Below are 18,984 nucleotides of genomic sequence, written 5' to 3' on the forward strand. Positions count from 1 at the left end.
ATTATTATTATTGTATTAAATTAAAATACTAATATAATAATACTCATAAATTTTATGTTTATTTTTATATTTATTATTTTTAAAATTTAAAAATATATATTTTAAATTTTAATTTTAAAATTTTAATTATTTTATATTTTTATTTACGTAAAATTATCAATAATATTTTTATTAAACTAATAAATTAATAATTTAATAACTTAATCGGTTTAATAATCGATTCAACTGTGGCCCAAATCGTACTTTTCAAAGAATTAAAATCTATACCGACAGAATTTGAAGAAATGAGGCACTTAGCCAGTAACTGTAGCCACCATTACCAACCAACTATATCATCCCCATCTCAGATCTATGCTGCCACCTCTAATCTAAGTCTATAAATAGCCAGAATAGCTCCCCTGCCATTGCGCGCTTTTGCCATCTGCCTCTGCCTCATTGTCTCCCTTCCTCACAAGTTTCATCCCAGAGGTACGACTCTCTCTCTCTCTCTCCGATCCGGTACACTTTCCTTTCACTTCCAACTGTTTTTTCATGTGCACTGAATTCCGCCAGAAAAAGGACACTGTAGAACCACGTATTGCGAGGGATGAAATAAATCGAATTTCAGTTGAAAATTTACAGCTGTATCTACTACTGCTGTGGAATCAGTTATTCCTCTGCTTGTTCTCTGTTGTAGATTGAACGGAATGATGTGAAATATATGTATGTTTTTATCTCGGGAAAACTTATTTGTGGTACTAAGTTTTGCATCTAAAGGACTTCGTTAATTAGGCTTCTTAAACTCTCGTGTTCTTCAATTTGAAGATATTATACGTTTGAAATTGAAGGGCAATTGTTATTGAAAAGTTTTTTGCTGCATTTTGGGCTCTGTATATGGATCTAGTTTGGTGCGAGGATCACTGTTGTGCATCCCTGCTTTGGTGATGGTGGAATGACGCGATGCGGTAATGAGCGGAGGACCAAAAGAAATAGTGAAGACAACAACTACTGGATCTCGTTTCATTCTTATTTATCTCCTTCTGATTTATTATTATTATTATTGATCTACAATCAGGAAGGCAAATTTATGTTAGCTTCTGTGTTTCTGTTCTTGTATCACTAACATGGTTATATGTGTGGTGTCGGTGGTGTTCTTGCAATCATTTGGTAGGAAGGTATATTAATTGTTAGATCTGGCCTAGCTGATCTAATATACTTTGTTGCTTTGGTTGGTTGCTGGCCTCATCAGGATAAAATTTGAAAAGACAAAAAGAAGCAAATGAAGGTGATAGAGAAAATACGAGCAGCTGCGGCAGCTGATCCAGACAGGGTGGTCTTCTCATTCGAGTTCTTTCCACCCAAGACCGAAGATGGGGTAGATAATTTGTTTGAGAGGATGGACCGGATGGTGGCACATAATCCTTCGTTTTGCGATATCACTTGGGGCGCAGGAGGATCCACAGCTGATCTAACACTTGAAATTGCAAACAAGATGCAAAACATGGTATGCGTGGAGACCATGATGCACCTCACCTGTACCAACATGCCTGTAGAGAAGATCGACCATGCTCTCCAGACCATCAAGTCCAATGGTCTCCAGAATGTTCTTGCTCTTCGTGGTGATCCCCCCCACGGTCAGGACAAATTCGTCCAGATTGAAGGTGGCTTTGCCTGCGCTCGGGACTTGGTACACCAAACCCCATTCTTACCCTCTATATATAAATTGGAATCTATCAATGATTGCGCTGTCAAGTAACTCTTTCATATGCACATTTTAAACAAATATGTTACATTGATTTCAAGTGTATAGAAAATATATCAAACTTTTTGATTAACATGAGATTTTATTCATAATACCTTACCAGCAACCTAAAATTACTGGACCAAAATTATTCATCTTGTTTTCTTCTCTAAAGTTCAAGATATAAACAAATAATATGTTTAAAGAGCGTGTTTCTAGCATGACGAATCTATCCTATTTGCTTTTTGCCAAGGCCTAATGGCATTCATGTGTTGCTAGGGTTTTTGCCAACTATTTACTTTTCTATTTACCGACAAAAAATTGAGAGAACATGTCTTCAATATTTAGACTTCATCTAATTCTGTAGACTGGCATGATTTTGATAATGTTTTTTCTTCAAAACTATTTTCATGAAAATCTTTTTCTAGAAGAGCTTTTTAAGTCATTTAATGACATACTGTTCTCAAAATTTCCTTTGTCTGATTTGTTGTGCGAACTGAGTTCTGCTAAAATGGGAAGTAGATGTAAATAATTGTTGAACTGCTTTGCGGAGATGCTTTCAAATAATTGTTGCCCCTGACATGGGAAAACAATAAAAAAAACTTTATATGGGAAAGAATGATGTGCCCTTTTTAACCAAATTTTAAATATGTGGACATGATGTTCCAGCAATTTATGAAATACCAAATTACATTCTTACTGATGTCACAACCTGAAATTTAATTTCATAAAGTAATTTGGTATTTGCTACCAGAGCTAGTTGTTAAACTCCTTGGGCCATTTTCCTAGTCTTGCATGTTAACTATGATATTGCTGTTAATTTTTTCAGGTTAAACATATAAGAGCCAAGTATGGTGACTACTTTGGCATCACAGTTGCTGGTTATCCAGGTTTCTAGCTATAGTTATCATTATTTTCAACATCCTTATGGCATTACATCATGAGCTTTTCTGTTGCTTTTACCACTTTCATTGTTCTTATATTTCTGTCTTCTTCTTCTCAGAGGCACATCCAGATGTTATAGGAAGTGATGGCTTGGCTACTCCAGAAGGTTATCAAAATGATCTTGCTTACCTCAAGAGCAAGGTGTTTTTACCAAAAATTTGACTTCACCCATCTTGTGTTACATTAGGTTTTATCCATGATCACTTCTGGATGTACAGTCTACAAAATACTTATGATTTGCGAGTAGCATGCTTAATAAGTATGTGAAGTGAGAAAAATGCATAAGAAATGATATGTTCATTGAAATTCTGTATAGCATGCTTTTTTTTTTTGGGTCATGCTGTGTAGCATGCTTAAACATGTATTAAGAGAAAAAGATGTTTGAGAACTTTTTTGTTCATTGTTTACTGTTATTATTAATACTGGTTTACATAATACTTACAATTTCTGAGTAGCATGCTAAAAGAAGTATGAAGAGAGAAATATGGCTGTTTGTTTTACATAATACTTTCAACTCACCTGCTGTGTGTTCATCTTTCTGCCTTTTTCCCGCTAATCTAACTATTTATTTATTTTATAGGTTGATGCTGGAGCGGATCTGATCGTTACCCAATTATTTTATGATACAGATATATTCCTTAAATTTGTGAATGACTGTCGCCAAATTGGAATAACTTGTCCTATTGTGCCTGGAATTATGCCGATTAATAATTATAAAGGTTTTCTCCGCATGACTGGCTTTTGTAAAACGAAGGTATCCAAATGTTGTTGTATAGACTATAGACCTTTTAGTTAGATATACTAAATATTTTACCAATCTTGAGGACATGGGACTTAAAAATGCTTTAGAGTGTTGTGTTCAATGTGTTGAATACTGGTATAAATGTCATGTTATGTGTTCAATGTGTTGCTAAATGTTTGTTATGTTTATTGAACCTCTTTTTTTAAGTTTATATTATTATTTTTCTTTTTGAATTTCTGGGATTGCATCTTTTCCTCTGGCTTGCTTGCTAAGAATAACTCTCTAATCACCCTGTTTAAGTTGTATGAATAGATTTAATGGTGCTCTCTAGTGCGTTCCTTCTGATTTAAATGCCTTTTATTCAGCATTTTTGCCTTCATGTGCAGAAAATTTAGATATTCAGTTCAGATAGCATTTTGCTGTTGCAATTGTTGTAAGTGACATCAATTGTATTTAATGACTGGGTACAATTGAACATTCCTTTGCTAAAAAATCTTTCTGAAAACTGAAATAATTAAAATTGTATTAAACTAGTTGGACTATACACTACTATTTTCCTTGTGAAAGTATAAATGTTAACAGTACTTTTAATAGAAACTTTGTAAGCTTCTTCGGGTCAAATTAATTTTCAAGACAGCTATGTCTTAGTTATATCCTTGATGAGTATTTGTTTCAGCTATGATTTATTTTGGTTGAGCACAAAAGCAAAGAGCACATATTACAGAGTGAATATACTTGGTTCCCATAAAGTATATATATCCGCAGAAAATGCTAGATCATATATTTTCACCTTTTAGTTGGTTGTTAGTTATTATTTTTATCTGGCATTAATGGATTAACACTTTTTCTTTTTGTATTATTAAGATGTTATATCTTTTAATTCTCTACTATTATACTACTCTTTTTATAAACTTTTTAGAGGAATGGTTCTGCCTCTTATCTTTCCCCTCCTTCTAAGATGTATTTTTCTCCACCCTCAGCCCTTGCTCATTTTCATGATTAATTGAACTTGAATTTTACTGAAGAAGCTCCACTGATTTGTCATGAATGTCACAGTCTTCATGGTATTTTGTTATTAATGGTGAAAGTGAAAAGTTGTGCAATTTTCAGCAAGGATTTCTGCATTTTGTTTTCAGATGATAGAATAGACTGCAACTTGGAAGACTATGAGCTACATGAATAGTAACTACTGATAAATCATAAGTGCTACATTTGAAAATATTATATTTGTATGCATTACTATTTTCTTTGGGAACTGAATTCCAATTCCAGTCAGTGCATGAAATTAGGCCTGTTTGAACAGAAGCGTACAGACTAATGTCTCTTAGTTGCTTACACTTTACTATTTTTTTTATACTTCAGTCTTGGCTCTAGTATAATTTTTCATCTTTGATGAAATATTCCAGATACCAGCTGACATTTTTGCTGCTTTAGAGCCTATCAAGGACAATGAAGAAGCTGTCAAATCTTATGGAATTCACCTGGGAACTGAAATGTGCAAAAAAATTTTAGCTCATGGAATTAAGACACTACATATGTATACTCTAAATATGGAGAAATCAGCATTAGCAATACTAATGGTTGTTTCTCCTGTTCCATGCAAGATTCCTGTTTTACGCATATTTTCATTGTTATATTGCAAGAATTGAATTGAACGTAAGTCTCTATGCATATTATTATTGGCAGAATCTCGGCTTAATTGAAGAGACCAAAATTAATAGGTCATTACCTTGGCGGCGCCCTGCAAATGTGTTTCGTGTTAGAGAAGATGTTCGTCCAATATTTTGGTATTACACCTTTGTAAATGCTATGTTTTTTTCCTTAAATATTTGGGGGTGTTTAGTTTATTTGAAGGATATCTTACTTTATATCCATATATTAATGCAATAGGGCAAATCGTCCAAAAAGCTACATATCAAGGACAATAGGATGGGATCAATACCCACATGGGCGTTGGGGTGATTCTCGTAATCCATCATATGGTGCACTAACTGATTACCAGGTTCTTACTATCACAAAGTGATTTTAATTTGTGGATTCTATTATTTTGTAAAGTTCAGTTTGATACTTTTGTCCATGACCCAATTCATGTATTTTGTGGATTTTAATACGTATATATATATTTTCTCAGTTTTTTTCCTTCACAGTATGGTATTTAGTAGTTTTTTCTTGCCCCTTTATATCAAAGTAATGTCATATACTGAAACGTTTCCTAGCAAGTTCTTGGGTATTCTTGCTTGCATAAGCAAAATTTAATCTTTCCAGCCAGTTGTCATATACTCATATGACTCTGATCTGCAGATGAGCTAGCAATTCTCTCTGATTTTGTTTAGCACAGGTCAGCAAAAAGTTGGCAACTATAGTTTGCAATTTAGTGAGAATGTTTTTGTGTTTGTGTGTATATGTGTGAAGGAGATAGAGGGAGAGGGAATAGATAGATGATCACTTTGATTCTGCAGAGACATAAGTAGGTTTAGTTATTCGATGCATAATTAGTTAATTACAATGTCTTTTAATTTGGGACACTGTCAATGAGAAACCACTAAATGATGACAGGGAAGAAGAATGAAACACCGTAAAAAGCATTTGGAAATTGACAGTCTCTTAATATTCTGCTGCTTATTTGAATGATCATGTCCTACTCAATTCTTTTCTTTCTTGCAGTTCATGAGGCCACGTGCACGGGACAAAAAACTTGTTGAAGAATGGGTGGTTCCCCTGAGGAGCATTGAGGATATTTATGAGGTATAATTCCTATCTGGAATATGACTATACTCACCATCACTTCAACATGAACTAAAGTTGTGTTCATTGTTGCATAACAGAGGTTTAAACAGTATTGCCTTGGAAAGTTGAGAAGCAATCCTTGGTCAGAATTAGATGGTCTTCAGCCAGAGACGAGGATTATAAATGAGCAGCTGGAAAAGATTAACTTGAAGGGATTTCTCACCATCAATAGCCAGCCAGCAGTCAATGGGGAGAAATCTGATTCTCCTACTGTAGGTGAGTCTAAAAGATGTAGACGTGTATATATGAATAATTTTCTAATTTGTTCACACTATAGATCATAATTGCCTAGATTGATGCATTTCCAAGTGTCTTGAACAATGACTATTTGTCGTGAGTATCCCATATTCCCATGATATTGGAAGGCTTCTTTCACCTTTCCTGACTATGCATACATAGGGAACATCCATGACCATCAAGTATTGCAGCATGATCTAGTTTCGGAGAGGAAACAACTTAGACATTTATACTTTGGCATGATCTTCCAATACATTTAGTTTGAAACAACATCAATAGTTAGCTGACATTAGCAGTGAGTGTTTTCTCACTTTTCCTGCCTCTGATTACCTGAATATAAAAATATGTAGTGTTTCCCAGCTGGTAGCAAGCCTGCTAAGGTAGATGGTCTGTGCTGATGAATAAACAGAGTTATGTCCTACAATTTGGTCAACAACCATAAGTGGGCAATTTCTATATAGTTCTTTTCTCCCCGGTTTATTGCCATTTTCTTTTTCATTGTTTTTTGTTGGTAAAAAAACTTGAATTACTTAACTACAAGAAAAGCAATATTTGGCCTTTTAAACCTGAATATTTGGTGGTCAATTGATAGCTCCCTTTATGAGTTGTTTTTTTGTTTCAATTGTATCAGAGTTGTAACTCAGATGTGGCTGTACCCGTCCTCTTTTGGTTTCTCTCTTCTTTTGCATTGGTTTTACTACCATGTAGGGAAAAAAAACTGAAAACAACAGATATTCTAAATCCTATGTTTTGATTTTTGACCTAGGCTGGGGTGGACCTGGTGGATATGTATATCAGAAGGCATATGTGGAGTTCTTTTGCTCTAAGGAAAAGCTGGATGCACTTGTTGAGAAATGCAAGAATAGATCATCTCTAACTTTCATGGCTGTGAATAAAGAAGGAAGTTGGAGATCTAATGTAGGCCAAACCGATGTGAATGCTGTGACATGGGGGGTCTTCCCAGCCAAGGAAATAATCCAACCAACCATTGTAGATCCTGTTAGCTTCATGGTATGGAAGGATGAGGCATTTGAAATTTGGTCAAGAGGATGGGCATGCTTGTACCCTGAGGGTGATGCTTCCAGGAAATTGGTTGAAGAGGTTGGTTTTCAAACTTCCATACCCTAAACCTTGCACTTTGCCTTCTTATCAGCAGAAATACCTTGTATTAATAGCAATACTGAAATTGTCTTCTTTCACCTTGGATACTAGAGTTCTGATAATTCTGTTTTAATTGTGTTACAGGTGGGCAACAGCTACTTCTTAGTCAGCTTAGTAGACAATGATTATGTCAATGGCGATCTTTTTGCTGTTTTTGCAGATTTCTGAGATGAACTTCATATATTAGCTCTTTTAAGTATTGTTCGGTTGTTTGTCAAGCTTTTTCCTTTTATTTTTCTTCATGAAGATTTGAATTATTTAGATGGCTCTAAAGTTCGTATGGCACATCATCGTTTGTAGTAAACATATACTAAAGACGTGTTATTCTTCAGAATTGCACCGGTAACGTGTCATTTAATGAAATCGATTGTAAGATAATTTGTAGACAATAATTACTCTTTGAATTTGATGGTCGTTTGTATTTTGTAATATTGTATGAAACTGATTTTTTTTTTTTGGTCGTGAGACTGAATGTTTCTACTTTCCGATATATGTGACTGAGGGAGTGTACCGGGTTCATTGTTCCTATCAATAGATCACTGGGCCTTATTCAACAGTAGATCTGTTGCACAGAGACTCGACTAGATCATCCCCTAGGGCACTACTGATGATTGTTGTACTTTTTTAGTTTTTAGTTTAAAATATATTATATTTATCCTTCTTGTACTAGGCTCATTTTTTTTTTTTGTTATGGAAGTCATATATGTGTTGTGCTGTGTTACAGAGTATGGAGGTGCTAGACAAATATGTGGGACAATTTTCTCTAAGTTGTTCTGTAAACAAGTCAGACTATGCGACTTCTTTTTGAAAAAATTTTATGGGCAAATCGGACCAACTTTTGAATTTTGGATGAAGCAAATTGGACCATCCGTGTTGTACATATAGTTAATTTTTTTTTATAATACGAAAGTCAATTCGGATGGTCCGAATTGATTATTATATATTTTTTTTGAACGAGCTGGTACAACTTGCTGGATTCGATTTATGTAGATATACGTATATAAAAATGTGTAACTCAAACAAGGAAGTAGATATCGTCTTCTTCATCTTGTTCTTCTGCTTTCTTTCACTCGTGTTTCTTTCTTCTTTGCTATGAGGTAAAAAAAATTGATAGTGAAGTTTTTGTTTCTGTTTAGGTTAGTGAGAGAAATAGATGATAGAGTTCTTTTAAAAGTGTATTATTTTAGTCAAATTTTGTTACAAACATCTGAAGGAGTAAAATTTATTTGTGAAAATCCGTTAGATATTATTCCCTTCACAATCTCATTTGAAGAACTCAAAGATGTGATTTGTGAAAAGATAGATTCTGCGATGTCAAGGAAAATATCATGTATTCTATACAGATATCCCATACCAATATTTGGTGGATTCGTTCAATTTCAAACCAAATATATAACCGACGAAGCGAGTATGCAAGAGATGTTTTTAATGTATATTGAAAGTCGTGCCCAAATGTCATTCATCGAGCTGTACATTGAATTCGAACAATTTGAGGCCGACCGAAATATTGTACGGAAAGATTACAATAGTGACAGTGAGAAAGAGTTCGAAAGCAATTATGAAGTTGTTGATCCAAATGGAGATGAAGATCAAGGTGATGGCACTATGGCTCCAAATGTGACAGACGTGGCAAATGCACTGGCAAACAAAGTACTGTTTGAGGAGCCATCTTCCATGCGAATGTTGGATTTGGAAGCCATGCATGCTCTGGAGTTTCCGGAATATATGAGCGCCGGTATGTAATTGCCTATATTTATACAACGGATTAGAATTCTATAATAATTAGTGTATGTTCCTGTGTCCTGCACGGAGTAATATATAAAATTATATAAATTTTTTATTAAAATTAAAAAATATATATAATAATTATTATTATAAATATTTTACAACTTAAAAATATTTAAAATAATTAATATTTATTTTAATCAATTTAGATTGGTTGAATCATCATCTTATTTGTCCGGCAAGTATTTGGAGTTCGAATTTCGTCTTGTGTGTATAAGCAATCCATTAATTTACGACAGACCCTTAATAAATAGAACATCAATATGTGGTGGATTAGTCATCAACTTGCCGAGTTAGGAATCCGCAGAAAAAAATTGTATTTGTCTTTAAAATAGATTAATTTTTCATTAATAACAATACTTATGAACTTTTGTCTTTGTTAAAATTTACTTGGGACAATTTTATTCGTTGGTATCATATTCATTCTTGAAGTCAAAACAATATAATCAACATTGTTACTCGTTAAAACTTCACATTTTATGAAATAATTTTTAAATTTTCAAATTTATAAACTTATATCATTACAAAAGTTATTAGATCGATTAATATTTCTTGCTAACATGGTGTACCGAAATACCATCGTTGAGTATTAGTTAGTGTGAAGAGAAACCAATAATAACTTTTGTTATTCAATATATAATTTATTCTATTGAAAAATAAATTAATATTCTTTAAACTTGTAAATACATTTTCTTTTAATTTCTTACACCATTATTTACCATTAAAAAATAGTAAATGACCATACCATCTTATAATATTTTCTTATTTTGAAATTAATTCTTATTAGTGAAATAAAATTTAAAATATTTTTTATTTTCTTTCTCAATTTTAAATTTAAATTTAGAATTGATTAACAACTCATCCTTTTTTAATTTCAATAAAAAAAATAAATTGGATAGATGCAAAATATTCAGCTTAATCATTTTAATTATTTAAATTTTAATTACCAAAAATTGGGTTAAAAATTAATTATAAACTTAATAATCGATAATATATATTATATTAGTACATAAATAATAATATCCAATGCATTAATTATTTTTTTTGACAGAATTAATGTATAATTTATTGAAGATTAATTTATTATCCAAAATTTTTTCATAAACTTTGTAATATATGAAAACAGTGATCTTATTTTTTGTTATTATTTAAAAAATTCTTCATAATTTTTTAATTATGTAATTAACTTTCATTATTGCTTTTATACTAAAAAATATCAATTTATATTATTTACATATTTTTTTATTACTAATAAATAAATAAATATTTGTATTATTATATTTATTGTCTTAGATGATGACTTAAGTTACTTATTTTGTATGTTAAATTTATTAAATATTAAGTTGAAAAAATTATTCAATAAATTATATAAATATTCATTATAGGAAAGAAAAAAAATTATATATCATATATAATAATCCTTGATATATAGTGTCATGTATATATTAAGATTATCTATTTTAATTATGTGAGTGATCATTGTTATTTTTATTTTTTTGTTACATTAGAAAATAATATTTAAAGCTAAAAAGAGATAATTAATATTTTTAATTTGAATTCAAAAATGTCTTGTAAATATATCCAACTTTTATATATACTAAGTGTTATAATATTAAATAGTATAGTATTTGCTATAACAATGACTCAAAATATTAATTCAAGATATATTTGAGTTTTTTTTTTTTGGTATTAAGACGGGGCTAAAGCCCGGAAAAGAAGACCTAAATACAAATTAAATGGGGCAAGGAAACCCCTTTTTCATCATCAAAAAGGATGCTCACAATCTCTCTAGGAGGTGTATCCCAAAAGTGTAATCCTGGTTCTAACTCTAAGCCTTTGCGAGCGAGGCAATCGGCACCTCTATTGCATTCTCTATAAATATTTACAAAACAAATATTTCAATCTTTGACTCTCCAAGCATTGATGTTTCTAATCATACTATTCGGATGATTGGATAAGTTTTTCTCACTATTTAAAATTTCAATCACTGCTTTAGAATCACATTCTACTTTTACCTTCTTTAGTCTCAAAGTCCACGCCAATTTGAGGCCTTGGTCAATACCCCACAACTCAGCTTTGTAAGCTGTGCAATCACCAATAAAATAAGAAAATCCTCCAAGCCATTTTCCATTTTCATTCCTCAAGAGGCCTCCACAACTTGCCTTCTTCAATTCACTATTTCTTGACCCATCAGTATTCAAGGTTACCCAATTGTGAGGTGGAGGGTGCCATCTGATGTGGTGTTCTTCTCTGTTCTTGACCCTGCTTTCTCCTTTTTTTTTCCAAAGGCATCATTTATCTCTTTTACTTTCCTAAGAATTTCAGTATGGGGGTTTGGTGGTCTGTTATATCCTTGTTCAAAAATCTCCCTATTTCTCCAACTCCAAATCTTCCAACAAGCTGTGATAAAAATGTCCATCCAGTTATGATTCGCTCCTCTCCTCAATTCTCTACCGAAATTGAGATTGACCCATTGCTCTAAGTTTGATCCGAAGAAAACCTGCGTTGCATCTGGATTGATGAGTTGTGACCAAAGGAGGGCGACTCCCCGGCAGTCCCTGAACGCATGCAAAGTGCTCTCCGGCTGGTTAGTGCAGAAGGGGCATCCATCACTCCCCCCAAATAAACGACTCCTTCTCTCATTAGTGAGGAGTCTATTATGCATCATTCTCCAGAGAGTGGTTTTTGCCTTTTGGGGTCCCTTCCATTGCCACAATTTGCTCCAATTTGTGGTTGATGGAGGGGGCCAATTGGCTAGGGCTCTATAGGTTGCCGCCACGAAGTAGTCACCATCTTCTGAGAGCCTCCATCCTTGTCTATCCTTACCATTGTTGTTGTTGGGCGGCGGTTGGGCGAGCACTCTTGCTGTAATGTTATTTGGGAGGTAAGATTTCAATTTTTCTTTATTCCATCCTTCAGTATCATTTGCCCATTCCCAAACTGAACTGTTGAGGTCCAGATTAAGTTGGGTTGCTTGATTTTTCAGGGTATCATCAATTCCTTCGACCCATCTGTCTAGCCAGAAGTTGGTAGCACGACCGTCTCCCACGAAGGTCACCGAGAGATTTTGGAACGTGTCCCAGAGCTTTGCAAGGTCTTTCCACAGGTTTGAGTCTGAGCTTTTTGCTTCTATCTGTGTAGGAAAATTGTTGTTGTTGAGATATTTCTGGTATAGGATTTTGGCCCATAGTGTATTAGGGTTCTCCTTTAGTTGCCAAATTATTTTGATCAGGAAAGAATCATTCATGAGTTCCAGGTTCCTGAATCCCAACCCCCCTCATACTTAGGTCGGCAGAGGGTCTTCCAGTTAATGCTGTGAAGTCTTCTTTTGTTGTTGTCATCTCCCCAGACAAAATTTCTCTGGAGTTTTTCAATCTCTTTACACACTGTTTTTGGGACTTTTTCATGTTGCATGTCAAAATTCACGCTAGGACTTATCACTGCTTGTGCTAGCATTATCCTGCCAGCCATTGAAAGGCATTTGCTCTTCCACCCCTTGAGTTTGTTGCCCACTCTATCAATCACAGCTTTGTAGTTTTCCTTTCCTCTTTTCTTATTATTCAACATAGCGCCCAAGTATCTTCCTAGCACTTTATTTTCTGTGAAATCAGTCTTTGTCAATATGTTGCTCTTTATCTCCGGAGTTGTGTTTTTCGAGAACACTATAGAAGACTTAGCATTACTGATTTTTAGGCCAAAAGCTTTGCAAAATCTGTCCAGAACTGCATTTATCTTCTCTATTTGCTGGACCGATGCTTTTGCAAAAAGAAGTAAGTCATCAGCAACATCAAATGAGATAAATGAACTCTATTTCCTCTAAAAGTAAAAGGAGTCCAAGATCTATTATTGACTTCCTGTTCAATAAACTGAGACAATTTATCCATACTGATGACAAAAAGATAAGGGGATAAAGGATCCCCTTGTCTTAGTCCTCTAGAAGGATAGAAAGTTTCAGTTTTGTTTCCATTCCAAAGAACGCTATAGCTGACAGATTTAACTCCTTCCATAATAATATTGCTGATTTGGTTGGGTATCCCAAATTCTGAAAGTCTTTGACTGAGGTACTCCCAATTTAATCTATCATAGGCTTTTTCGAAGTCAATCTTGATAGCCATGTAACTTTTCTTTCCTCTAATTTTCTTCATAGAATGCATCACCTCCTTGGCAATAATGATATTATCGTGAATTTTCCGATTAGGGATAAAGCTGGATTGGTGCGGGGATATTCTATCATCTAGCATTGGTTTGAGCCTTTCTACAATGATTTTGGTTATGATTTTGTACTTCACATTACACAACGCTATAGGTCTAAATTGGGATACAAATTCCGGATGATGGAGTTTCGGAATGAGGGCCAAGAGAGTCTTATTAGTGTCTTTAATTAAGCTAGGTTCCCTCCAACACAATTGGACAAAGTTACAAATTTTTTCTTTCATGAGATTCCAATTATTTTTGAAAAAAATCGCTGGGAAGCCATCTTCTCCGGGAGCTTTTAGAGATCCGATGCTAAAAAGAGCTTTCTTGATTTCCACTTCCAAGGGGGTTGCTTCCATATTCCTGCAAGTGTTAGTATCCAAATTAGGGAGAGCCATATGATCAATATTCAAAGGAGATATGTTTACCTCTTTCCTATAAAGGGATTTAAAAAAATTGGTTATGTGAGTCTCAAGTTGATGCTCATCCTCAATCCAAATGCCGTCTTGATTCCTAAGCTTTAGGATCTTGTTTTTTCTTCTCCTTATAATAGTCTTTGTGTGATAGAAACTAGTATTTCTGTCTCCTTCCGTGATCCATTGTTCTCGAGATTTTTGAAGCCAAAAAGTCTCTTCCTTGTCAAGAATGTCATTAAGATCCTTATTGAGGGAAACTTCTAACTGATCCAAGAACGGGTTCTTCCCATAACTGTTGCTCCTTTGAATGCCAGCAAGTCTGTTCATAATTCTTCTCTTGATTTTGAAAATGTTTCCAAACGTGTCCCTGTTCCATATGTGCATCTCCCTTCTGACTTTGTCAAGGGTGCTAAGAAGGTTGTTATTCTCATTGTTGTTCCATTGTTGTTGAAGAAAGGGTTCAAACTCCGGGTGATAAGTCCACATGCACTCAAATCTAAAAGGCCTGTTCCTGTTAAGGGTGTTAGAGACTTATTCTATAATGAGGAGGGGGTGGTGGTCAGAATTAGTTCTTGGAAGGACCTTCACAACCGCCTCATGATGGGTAAGCCTCCAAGCTGGATTGGCCAAGGCACGGTCCAGCCTTTTGAAAACTCTTTCATAACCATTCCAAAGGGGACCTTTCCAGGTGAATCTGCTGCCCATGAAGCCCAAATCAATAAGACCACTATTATTTATCCAGGTACTAAACCTACTGCAAGCTCTGTAATCAACTTGGCCACCCCCTTTTTTCTCTGTTGGGTCCTTTATCTCATTGAAGTCTCCTGTGAGAATCCAAGGACTTTGCATTCTGTTGGCTAAGTTTTGGAGCTTTGGCCATAAATCTCTTCTGCCTTGTGGTTGAGGGTTGGCATAAACAGCAGTCATGAACCAATCTTCTCTTCCTGGACTGGTAATCTTGGCGTGAATATATTGAGGATCAGATTCAATCGTGTTTATGCTTATGTTGTTATCATTCCAACATATCCATATGCCACCTGAAAATCCCATAGCGTTTTCCACAATAAAAAATTTAAAACCTAGATTTCTGATAACATTTCTAGCATTATCACCACTAACTTTAGGTTCCAAAAGGATCACTAAATCAGGTTTATTTTGTCTAACAACTTCTTTAAAGGTACGTCTAAAACCATTGCTAGCCGCACCTCTCACATTCCAAGATAAAATAATCATTAAAACAAAAGGAAGGGATTTAAAATAGCTGCATTTCAGCAGCTTCATGGTGTCCTAACTCATTTCCATCAGGAGAGCTAAAATCAACTCCCTCAATTAGATTTTCTAGATCTTTTTGCGTTTCTGTTTCCATGTGATCTGTGCTATATTTGAGTTTAGTAAGACCTCAATGCAAGCAAAATAAACTAAAATCCATTACTAGGGTCCCAAATCTAACTTAGGTTCATTATCTTAAAGGCCCAATGCAGATAAAGTCCACGCATCTCCTTTTAAAACGACTTAGATTAGATTTCCATCGCTAATTAGATATGTTAATGAGTACTTAGGAAGGGAGCATGAGAAGCCCCTTCCCATCCCTCATTCCTATTTAAAAAAGATGCTCCTTTCCTTCTTCGTCATTGCAAGTTTCCGTTTAATTATCCCTTAAAAAACGCAGATCTTCTCGAGTATCTACAAATATTCTTTGAAAACTTTTGAAAAAAATTAACACAAAAAGATATAATATAATAATTATAAAATAATCAATTTAATACAATTCAATACAATTTATAACATTTCGTTATGAAAAATAACATTTTAAAAGGAGAAAACATAAAAATATATTGCAACATAATAACATAACATAATTTTTTGGGACGATACTGAGCGACATAGTGACAGACTTGAGAGTAAGAGAAAGTAAGTTAGAGAGAGAAGATCGAGGCTGAGAATGAGAAAGGAAAAATTCGAATTGGAGACAAAAATTAGGGTTATTTACTAAATTCAAAAAATGGATTTATGTATATATAAATTAGGATAAATTAATAACTTTATATTTGTGTATATTTAATAGGTTTCACGGGGCGGATACTTATGTCCATGTCTCCATTAGGAGTGGCAAACGAGAAAACCCGCTCTGTCTCGCCAAAAATCTGCCATCTAATGGGCTGGTCTGCCCTGCCCCGCCTAAACATATAAAATTGAAGCAATAAGGTTTGATTTATATAGTCCATGCTAAATCGAAGCAATAAGGTTCGATTTATACTCACTTAGTAGCAATCCAGCTCATTTTAAATTGAATCTCCTTCGTTCGATTTAGTAGTATAGATAGCATCCAAGTAATTCAAATCTTATATATTTGATTTACTACGAAAATACATCATTCGAACTTCATAAATTTGATTTACATAGATATGTAAATTGAGACATGTACGTAGCCATTTTTAATTTGGGGGATATACGTAAAATTGGTATGTAAATAGTTTATAAAGATGATCTATCCCACATATTATATCTTGTGAAATCATAATATTTTGAGAAGTGATGTATAGACAACTTAAATATTGATAAGTTTGAAAAATAAAATAAAATAAAAAAATTACATGTTGATCATAAGACTTTTTTTTTAAATTTGTCCATAGTCTATGATTAATAACTTTAAAATTATATATTATTTATTTTATATATTTTTTATTTTATAGAGACTTATAATTTTGTTATCGGCGATGTTAGTGGTTATAGAGAGATTTTTACCTTTAAATAAATTATAGAAAAATTAAAAACAAAATTAGTTGCTATTTTTCTGACAATTTATTTAGTTTTTAGTTTAAATTAAAATTAAATTATATATTCAATTTATATTTGTTTGTTTATCCTAATGATTGTATATAATAGATAATCTATTTAATTATGTTTTGAAAGAAATTATTGACTTTTATATAATTAAAAGTTAACTATGCAATTGAAAATAAAAGGAAGTGAAATACAATAAATATATGAGGAGTGAAAGTAAAATAAATAATTAAAAATACGGTAATAAAATAATTAAAAAAAAGTAAAGAAAGACATAAAAATAATGTATGTAGTTGATAAAAATATACCGTAAAAAAATTAGTATAATAAATAAATATAAAAGATGAAAGACAAAAATTAAGATATATTTTTGTTAAAAATTCAAGAAAAATATTGTGAAAAAGAACCTATTAATCGAGTTTTATGAAAATATTATAAAAATTTAAAATGTTAGTAAATAAAATAGTAACTCCTTTAAAAACTATTAATCTAAAATATATAAAAGCACATTCTGATTCCTAGATATAAAAAATAATAAGAAAATAATCCAAATTAAATTCATTTATTTTATTTTTTTATTTATTATATATTAAATAATTTAATATTTATTTAATTTTGGTAAAATCAGATAATATAATTGATTAGTTATAATTAATGTTGTTCACTCTAATGATATAATTGAAACATATTAAAACTCTAAAGGTAAACTTAAAATTAAATGTTAAGGATAAAATTAAAATAAAATTTTATTTTCTATCTTGTAAATTTTTGTAATAAAAATATCATTTATACATCTTTAAAATGCATCACTTTAATACAATGATATTTTTATTAAAAATAAAAATTGTGATAAATATCTCATATTTATTAGTAAATTATATACAAATATTTTTTTTTGAAGCATATCACTTTTATGATATGAAAATAACTTAAATATCTTTAAATGTGATTATATATGATAATTTATTAAGTATTATATTTTTTGCTAATTTATATTTAATAATTTATTTCTAACTTTCAATTATAGTAAAAATGTAAGATATGATGCCAAAAAGAAAAAATTAAAGCGACATAAATTTTTTATTAACAAATAAAAATATTTTTTTTATTTTTTAGACATGTATCTATTTTTTAAAATTATACATTTTAATTTATATAAATTAATGACACTTAAATGTACAAAAAAATACTAATTAATAAAGAAATAAAATTTAAGATAAACATGTCCCAAATAAATTGAAATAAAATAAAGATTTTTAATTATGATCATTAATTATAATCACATATATTTACTTCAAGATTTATATTTCGAAGACTCAGTATATTAATATTTTGTATTTTTATTTCTCAATTTTAGACTATCACAAACATTAGTTACTTTTCAATAATGACAATACTTTAAAAAATTAAAAATAATTAAATGATCTTAAAATTATATAATAGTTTTCAAAATAACATAAAAAATATACAATTACCTAAATATAATATTTGTGTAGTAACTTAAAAAATATGATGACTTTTATAATTTTTTGTGGCTATCTATATATAGAAGACCAAAAGATCATGATTATCTAACAAAATTAATTTTATTTATTGCGTTTAATTTGAATGAGTACAAAACAATCTTATTTTAGTTTAGTCCTTAATTCACATTATTTAAATTTAGCTCAATAAATATAGTTTGATTTGATTTAATTATTAGTGAAAAATATCTCAAAAACCTATTTTATTCATAGATTTATGATTTTAATGATTAATTAATTAATCTAATTAGTTAATTAATATAGATAATTAGTATAATTAATTTGGTTTAATAAATTAAAAAATAAATTAAAAAATACTAACAAAACATTAAAAGAAATAAATTAAAAAATACTACCAAATCAAATTGATATAAATTATAATAAATTATATGATTTTTAAATATCTAATCAAATCAATTAGTTGATATAATTAATTATCATAATAAATTATATTTAATGAGTTAAAAGAAACAAATCGCTAAACACTCTCATAAGCATGTCACGTTAATGCATAAACCTGATTTTTATATAATAGAATAGATAACAAATAGAATATATGAGAATATGATATGTGACATATTTTAATTATAAAATTAGTATTATATAATCGATTTTTTTTGAATTCTTATTGCTTGTTGGTTGCTAATTTTTACGTAATTAATTAATAATTTCCACCTATAAAACTATCAA

The 18,984-nt window shown here is 31.6% G+C and overlaps 2 protein-coding genes across 2 annotated transcripts; one reads left to right on the top strand and one right to left on the bottom strand.

The window, feature by feature from the left end:
• Positions 1-211: 211 nt before the first annotated feature.
• On the top strand, positions 212-8,021 carry LOC112798175 (methylenetetrahydrofolate reductase (NADH) 2). The gene is made up of 12 exons (XM_025841388.2): positions 212-468; positions 1,229-1,666; positions 2,550-2,610; positions 2,724-2,806; positions 3,246-3,419; positions 4,814-4,987; positions 5,094-5,194; positions 5,298-5,409; positions 6,072-6,152; positions 6,233-6,410; positions 7,198-7,532; positions 7,677-8,021. Exons 2-12 carry the CDS (start codon positions 1,259-1,261, stop codon positions 7,758-7,760), a joined length of 1,791 nt encoding a protein of 596 aa, XP_025697173.1. The 5' UTR covers positions 212-468; positions 1,229-1,258; the 3' UTR covers positions 7,761-8,021.
• Positions 8,022-14,518: 6,497 nt separating this feature from the next.
• On the bottom strand, positions 14,519-15,037 carry LOC112696035 (uncharacterized). The gene has a single exon (XM_025748650.1). It carries the CDS (start codon positions 15,035-15,037, stop codon positions 14,519-14,521), a length of 519 nt encoding a protein of 172 aa, XP_025604435.1.
• Positions 15,038-18,984: the final 3,947 nt, after the last annotated feature.

This window comes from Arachis hypogaea, chromosome 1 (assembly GCF_003086295.3).
Source record: "Arachis hypogaea cultivar Tifrunner chromosome 1, arahy.Tifrunner.gnm2.J5K5, whole genome shotgun sequence".
Classification (NCBI taxonomy): Eukaryota; Viridiplantae; Streptophyta; class Magnoliopsida; order Fabales; family Fabaceae; genus Arachis; species Arachis hypogaea.

Coding starts and splice junctions, on each gene's coding strand:
- LOC112798175 (XM_025841388.2), top strand. CDS start 1,259: ATGAAGGTGATAGAGAAAATACGAGCAGCTGCGGCAGCTGATCCAGAC. Junction 2,807..3,245: donor TTGCTTACCTCAAGAGCAAG/GTGTTTTTACCA, acceptor TTTATTTTATAG/GTTGATGCTGGAGCGGATCT. Junction 3,420..4,813: donor CTGGCTTTTGTAAAACGAAG/GTATCCAAATGT, acceptor GAAATATTCCAG/ATACCAGCTGACATTTTTGC.
- LOC112696035 (XM_025748650.1), bottom strand. CDS start 15,037: ATGGGATTTTCAGGTGGCATATGGATATGTTGGAATGATAACAACATA.